The following is a 6,491-nucleotide window of genomic DNA, read 5'->3' as shown; positions in this document are numbered from 1 at the left end:
TTTGGGTCTGCAAGACCTTTTGATACTGCAAGTCTCAAACCGTTCCACTCTAACGATTTCGTTCGAATCGCCGATTCGCCATCATCCATCGCCGGAGAGCCGCCATGGCTCCTCCTTGCTGGCCATCTGGTCTTCCTCACGATTTCCTGCGTATGAGGTAGTTGGTGCATGATCCGTCAGTTTTTCCTTTGGGTACTCTCATTACGGCACCGTCATCTGCGAGGATTCCGAGGCCGGAGTAGGAGACGAATGCGAAGGTTCATCGGTGATTACCTTTCTGGAACTCACAACTACTCAAACCAAAACTTGATGTAAAGGAGCTTGCTTACCCAATTTAGCTGGCATGCAACCACAATTTTGTAAGGTGGACATGATGCACGAGTAGAAAATAACATTAACAGAACTTGCAAGTTACAAAATAGATATTCCTACTTCATTGGAAAATATCTACTTTATGTTTTTTTTGGAACAATCATCAAAGTCCTTTGATATGTGTGATAATGTTGTTTACATTTCCAAACTTTTCCGTTGTCATCATTGGATTTGAGAAGCTCTTGAAGGTGTTGACAGAATCTGCAAGATTTGGTACCCTTAATTAACAGATGTACCAAATATTAATGTCAAGCCTACAACATCTCAACAACTTTTACCTGCTTTATCACCAACTCCTGTGTTCTCATTCTGCTGTCTCATACACATGTTAAACAAGATCTAGCTGATGTGTACCTTTACTAACTCTGCCAATTTCTAGCACTATGTACTTCTTGTAGTTGCTCAAATGAGTTTGATTTCATAAGCACAAATACTTGAGTGCTGTCTGCAGCCAAGATGAATGCAGATGCCCAACCAACTCCACCAGAGATATTAGCACACTTCCTTACAAATACCTAAATAAATTATCTCAGATGCACATGGATGAAAGCCAGACTGCCACTTCTTTTAAAATACCTGTTTTGGCTACATCTACTTCTCTGAGCTTGTGGAGCAATCATGAGATGAAACATCATCTTTCTGGATCTCCAAGTTATATGTGGATGTATTTTCTGAGAGTCAATCTTCAAGAGGTGATTTTGAAACTTCAATGATGCTTTTTACCCTGTAATTTTGTAAAGGCCTTCTCTTCAAGTTATGTCTTAAGTGCCACAAAAGTCGTCCTAACATCACTGACAATACCAATCATAGGGAAATGATTTTTTCGAACTAGTTTAGCTGCTCATAATTGCTCATTCCAATCAATATAGCAAGTTCAGAGCATGAAAGGGAAAGGTGCTTCTATTGTTGTATCACAGCTGATGGCTGATATCCCAAGGTTATCATCTGAGGTAATGTTATGAACACAGAGACTCATTATGATCAATCCACCATATTGCTTGCTAAAAGATTCATTTTCTAATGTTAGTTGAGAAATGTGCTTGGGGTTATAAAATTGTGCATTAAATTCTATTTGGTGGTATATTTTTGGATGCTAATTGTTGGTTAGGGGAGCCTTGGCACACATTTTGCATTTCTTTTTTATGTTTATGATTCAGCTTTTGATTTGGCTCTCTTGCGTGAATTATATCTTATTATAACACCATCTGAATGATTGTATTGTTCTTTCCATTTTGATCTATATTAGCTTTACAGTCTAGTCAAGGACGATGGATCTTTTTTGAGTGAATAGTAGAAGGATCTTTCTCAGTTCCATCTATCGTCATTACCATCTTTATTCTAGTTGACCACATGTAATCTCTTTGTTGTGAGCTGCATGTGCACTTATTCTTTTTAATTAACCATTGTCAGCCAATTCAAGGATTTCAGGCTGGTGCAGTTGGTTCATGCAAGGGTGTTGTTGCCAATAGGTCTAGGGTCGATTTTCAGCGGGTGCGGAATGCCCCGCTTGCCTCAACCCCTCCTTGCATGAGCTGTTGTTGCCGGGCAAAGTCCCCCGTAATTTACCTCCCTTCTAGACAGTGGGGCCATCGAGGTGACGGTTTCATCTTTTTTTTTGCTTGCAAAGGATTTCATATTCTATATCTTATTCCTCCTTGTTCATCTTATCTTAGGCAGACACATGGAAAGATGAATATTACTTTTTCTGTGACAACAATCGCTCAAATAATAATGATGGGGCTCAAGCAGTTATGATCCACGAAGATGATTTTGTATCAGCAATGCAGTCCCTGCAGCTGAAACCCCTCTGCATAACAATGCTCATCTCCCTTGCCACTTCCATCCAGCATTCCTACCTCAAAACAGAAGCCATTGGCTTCAAGTTGGTCCCGATTCCCTTCCATAATCTTCATCGCTGTCCTGCACGTGCCCATCAACAACTCCTATAGATACAATACATATTTGAGACATCTCAAGAAGTTGCATTTCGTCAAAGTAGATAGCAGTTGCAGTGATCTGATACATCTTCCAAAGCAAAGAAACATTGGAACTTTTGGTTCTTAAAGTACAAGGAGAGAACTGTGACTTCTTTCTGTTTTGTGTTTTTGATGGCCGCAATAGAATGCAATGCTGCAACTTGTTGTGTCTGTGGTTCTGTCCTCAGTCAGTGCTAGAACAGTGAATGTAAACAGATCTGTACTATGTATTATGTGGAAATAAGTGAATGTACTTTAAAGTCTTAAGGTATTTGATTGTGATATTTGGAGACAACATTGCAGTGACAATGCTGGTAAGCAATTATGCAAGATTCTCTGACAAGTTGCATGTTGCTGGGTCATTGACTTGTTAAGATTTTGTCCCTTGCCTTCTGTTATGATGCTTGCTTCATTTTTTAACAACGACTTTCATGACCATATCAATATACGATCACTCCAATAGTGTGTGGTTTAATCTGCAGGACTTTTGAAAGGGCTGTGCCTGGCCAAGTGGCTGTTGGAATCAACTTCAATGTGCATATTGTGAACAGGGTGCCCCTTAAGGTAAAATTAGAAGTATTTGATTTCAAGCGATATGGCATATGTTATCTTAAAATTATACACTACATTTTTAGGCTCCTAAGACATCTCCAAACAATCTCCTGAAGAAACTACTGAACCACAAAGTCATATTATAGCCAAAAGAGAACATTTTAAATTACATGGAAATTAATGAGTGACCATTTCATTGGTATCTAGGGCAGCACTACCATCTCTTTCTGGTTTCTAGTTGGAGAAGCATGGTCGGCGGGTCTGATTTGCTCATCTTGAGTAACTCCCTGCTTCATCACATACTCCCATTTGCATTGCAGGAGGTAGAGAAAGGCCATGAATGAGACTTCTGCAGTGAAAAGCACAGCCCACAAGCTTACAATTGATGAGGTCTTCTCATGGAAGGTGTGCAGGCCAATGAAGATGTTGGCTATGCCCAACACACAGACTCCAGTTCCAAGCAGCCAATGCACCAGGTACCACAAGCTCCTGGTTTTCATCCCCCTGATAGGAATTCGTTACTTTTTTAAGTTAGAAAACAAGCATGTGCTAAGAGTTGATTAAAGATTAGAGTGAATGATTTTTATTATTTATTATTAAGTGAATGGTTCAAAAATACCTTCTAGGCCTCACAAAGGCGATTAGAGGTTGAATCCAAATGAGTCCATATAGAACCAACCCAATTTTCTGGTGAGTGTTGTTGAAGGAGTTCTCAAAGTTGATTAGTGAAAGAACAGCTGCCACAGTAGCAAGTAGGATTGCCAGAATCTGTAGAATGATGCATTGAGAATAGCTTTAGCATCAAGTAAAATTCAGTAATTTCTACTTAATTGGAAAACTGAAATGAGCAGTAAATTTATTATAACCATTGAATCTTAATGTTTAATACAATATTGACAATTTTCAGTTTCTGTTAGAATACTTTGTATTGAAGACTTGGAATCCTGAATAGTCACAGTTTGTAGCAAGAACGAACTGGAGTTTGCTGACCTGAACAGTTACATGAGTGTAGAACAAAACCTTGACCATTTTAATTGATTTAGCACTCTCCGACATTCTGATAATGACCACCCCTAGTGGCATTAAGAAACCAAGTGAAGCCCACAGCAAGAATCCATGAATTTTGATATGGATTGATAACTCTGGTGTCAGCTGCAGAGTAATTGCTTATAAGTTCATCAAAAGACATTTTTCAGCACCATGAACAAAAAAAGAGCAAGAGAACAACTGTTTCATACCTTTAGAGGATTAGATTGATTTATCATATATATTTTCTTGAGCTAATTTAGAAATGTTTTTCAATGAGTCTGCAAATAGAATAAGAGAAATGGCTAGAGCTTACAAATTTGTCTATAAGGAATCCTTTATTGGCAAAATGCAAACAAGATGCCATACCTTGTAAGCAGTGGAGCGAAGGTCTTTAAACTAAGAAATCCCTCTCTTCAGATGCACAACGCTCAAAAAAATAGATAACCAGTGGAGATAATTTAAGAGGAAACAAAGCTGAAACCTTCACTAGTTCTTCATAATATGCATTTGCATTTTCTATAGCTTGAAGATGACTACAGGAATCTCAAAAGTGATGAAACTATTGGAAATCTCTATAGAACCCTAGGCGGGGACTGGAATAAGAAGCTTTGGCCTAGCTCTATTAGTTTATTAAATAATTAAAATACATGTCTATCATTGTTTCAACGGATCAATCATAGTAGCCGAAAGTGAAATGGAGTTTAGTTGTAATATAACATCTTGAGGTCTTCAATGTTCAAGCTCATTATGAACACTTTATTTAACTGGTTCCAATATAAGAATCTTACATTCTGGTGATGTCAATGTGAGGTGTATGGTCCATGAGCAGGAAAAGAGAAATGTGCCACAAGAACTCTTGATGTAAAAGTGCTCAGGGCACCCCTTGGTGACTCTGTCAGTCCCTCTTGTATTTCTGAAATGAATTGCTGACATTAAACTGGTGTGTAAATGGGTTGTGTTTGAAGATGTGTTCTTGTACATAGATCATCATTAAAGTTGATATGGATATCTACGAGAATTCAAGTATGTCGGGAAATCTAGGGACCTTAAATTACTGCCAATTTTTTTTCAATTTCATAAACTACGTTAGCTTTAATGTCTTAACTTTATCCTAATGATCACTGGAGTCTCCTGACGTATTGATTTTGTTGGTTCCTTCAATAAAGATTGAGCAATGATGCATGGAAATGCCGTCAAGCTACGAGGGTCGGAGGTAAAGTATTGCTTATGAAAGAAGAATAATTATGTGATTCTTCCACTCAAACACTGATGTGACAAAAGCTTAATGGTTGACACAAGTTTACATCTTCCATGCAGGATTCATCCACCTTTCTTTGCTGTTATGCCGATTTGGCTTTGGAGCAGCACTTTCTGGTCTGCTAACATAATGATGTCGAGTAGTTGAGTCTAAATCCATCAACTTGTTTCATTTGTTCCTTCTCACAGCGTCAACCTTATAAGAATGAACCCTCCACTGTGTGACATTTTTTTCTCCCAGTGATAAAGTCGACAACCCACATGCATGCATTCTTCCTTTTCCAACTAATAATCATTGATTCTTAGAAAGAAGACTCATCATTTCTCTTCTGGTAGGGTTCTTTTTAGAGCAAATACCCAAATCGACCACTCTGTCAATAAATATTTCTGAGTTTAGGCCTCTTGTTTGGAAATGGTTAAATCAAGGCTCCTCTTAGCCTGTTATATCAAAATATTTGTTTGCCTCAAGAAGTTTGACGAAACAAATTGATGGACTTAAGATTATATATTTTTTTAATCCTTATCACCACCTTAGGAGTGGGATGATGCACAAAAATAATATAAATTTACACAATATGAATCTTAATCAACAATTCAACTAATCAATGCCAAGATCATGCAACTCCACCATCTTCATCTCACTTGCTCGCTATCATAATCTTTGTCATGACTGAAGTTGACACCTTCTTCTTAGGTATTAATGACATTCTCCAAAGGGAAATTGAGATGAGCTCTCGGTCCTTTGATCCTCAAGGCAGCTCTGTCGTAGGCGATGGCAGCTTCTTCAGCAGTGTTGAATGTTCCAAGCCAAACTCTAGCACCCTTTCTCGTAGCATCTCTTATCTCCGCTGCAAATTTGCCCCAAGGTCTCCTCCTCACCCCTCTGTAATGCCTCATATCATCTTTTTTTGATGTAGTGTTGATATTATCGTTAGGGGTAGAATTAGAGTCTGTGTTAAGCTTATTAGAACTAGGTGAAGCGAGAATGGAGGCATCATTGAGCAATTCCTCCCATACCTCAGCTCCCATGGAGATCCACCTACCAAGGCTTGGAAGCCTCTGTAAGAGTTGAAGGTTGTCGTTGGTTGTTTGGAGGCCATCTTCCTCATCTTCTTGCGTTTGGCATGGCTTATGTTGCATGGATCTATCAGTGCTAGTGCCACTAGTGAAACTAGCCCACACATCCTCCAGAATCATTTGGTTGTGCTTCGATCTGTCGTCCATATGGGCAGAAAAAACAATATAGAAGAGTTGGAAATGAGTCCAAAGAATTGAAGAAGCTCACGAGTTATATATCAATAGGCT

General features: G+C 38.7%; 3 protein-coding genes across 12 annotated transcripts; 1 reads left to right on the top strand and 2 right to left on the bottom strand.

Annotated features, from left to right (window-relative positions):
• The first annotated feature begins 15 nt into the window (after positions 1-15).
• LOC121989830 lies at positions 16-5,446 on the top strand. 10 transcript variants are annotated; one of them, XR_006114334.1, is made up of 7 exons: positions 16-1,064; positions 1,183-1,966; positions 2,046-2,662; positions 2,831-2,912; positions 3,221-3,376; positions 5,096-5,142; positions 5,247-5,446. XR_006114334.1 is itself a non-coding variant. In XM_042544110.1 (4 exons), exons 1-4 carry the CDS (start codon positions 906-908, stop codon positions 2,319-2,321), a joined length of 696 nt encoding a protein of 231 aa, XP_042400044.1. In that variant the 5' UTR covers positions 18-905; the 3' UTR covers positions 2,322-2,519. The 10 variants fall into 10 exon arrangements, 1 of the variants encoding a protein (XP_042400044.1); XR_006114339.1 differs by having other exon boundaries at positions 18-257; positions 1,783-1,966; XR_006114337.1 differs by having other exon boundaries at positions 18-265; positions 1,783-1,966.
• On the bottom strand, positions 2,922-4,620 carry LOC121989831 (cytochrome b561 domain-containing protein At2g30890-like). Its single transcript, XM_042544112.1, has 5 exons — positions 4,296-4,620; positions 4,139-4,207; positions 3,891-4,052; positions 3,520-3,668; positions 2,922-3,404 (listed from the first exon to the last, which is right to left on the bottom strand). Exons 2-5 carry the CDS (start codon positions 4,163-4,165, stop codon positions 3,104-3,106), a joined length of 639 nt encoding a protein of 212 aa, XP_042400046.1. The 5' UTR covers positions 4,166-4,207; positions 4,296-4,620; the 3' UTR covers positions 2,922-3,103.
• Positions 5,447-5,876: 430 nt separating the features above from the next.
• Positions 5,877-6,410, bottom strand: LOC121991630 (pathogenesis-related genes transcriptional activator PTI5-like). Its single transcript, XM_042545613.1, has one exon. It carries the CDS (start codon positions 6,408-6,410, stop codon positions 5,877-5,879), a length of 534 nt encoding a protein of 177 aa, XP_042401547.1.
• Between the last annotated feature and the right edge of the window lie 81 nt (positions 6,411-6,491).

Source organism: Zingiber officinale, chromosome 6B (assembly GCF_018446385.1).
Source record: "Zingiber officinale cultivar Zhangliang chromosome 6B, Zo_v1.1, whole genome shotgun sequence".
NCBI classification, from domain to species: domain Eukaryota; kingdom Viridiplantae; phylum Streptophyta; class Magnoliopsida; order Zingiberales; family Zingiberaceae; genus Zingiber; species Zingiber officinale.
Note: the sequence above shows the minus strand (reverse complement) of the source record. Positions and strands in the feature narration are given on the sequence as shown.

Bases quoted from the DNA above. Each gene is read 5' to 3' on its own strand.
- LOC121989830 (XM_042544110.1), top strand. From the start codon at position 906: ATGCACATGGATGAAAGCCAGACTGCCACTTCTTTTAAAATACCTGTT. The intron at 1,323-1,782 runs GTAATGTTATGA...AACCATTGTCAG, and splicing joins TCCCAAGGTTATCATCTGAG to CCAATTCAAGGATTTCAGGC. The intron at 1,967-2,049 runs GTGACGGTTTCA...TATCTTAGGCAG, and splicing joins TAGACAGTGGGGCCATCGAG to ACACATGGAAAGATGAATAT.
- LOC121989831 (XM_042544112.1), bottom strand. From the start codon at position 4,165: ATGATAAATCAATCTAATCCTCTAAAG. The intron at 4,053-4,138 runs GTATGAAACAGT...ATTACTCTGCAG, and splicing joins ATCAATCTAATCCTCTAAAG to CTGACACCAGAGTTATCAAT. The intron at 3,405-3,519 runs GTATTTTTGAAC...AATTCCTATCAG, and splicing joins GCCTTTGTGAGGCCTAGAAG to GGGGATGAAAACCAGGAGCT.
- LOC121991630 (XM_042545613.1), bottom strand. From the start codon at position 6,410: ATGGACGACAGATCGAAGCACAACCAAATGATTCTGGAGGATGTGTGG.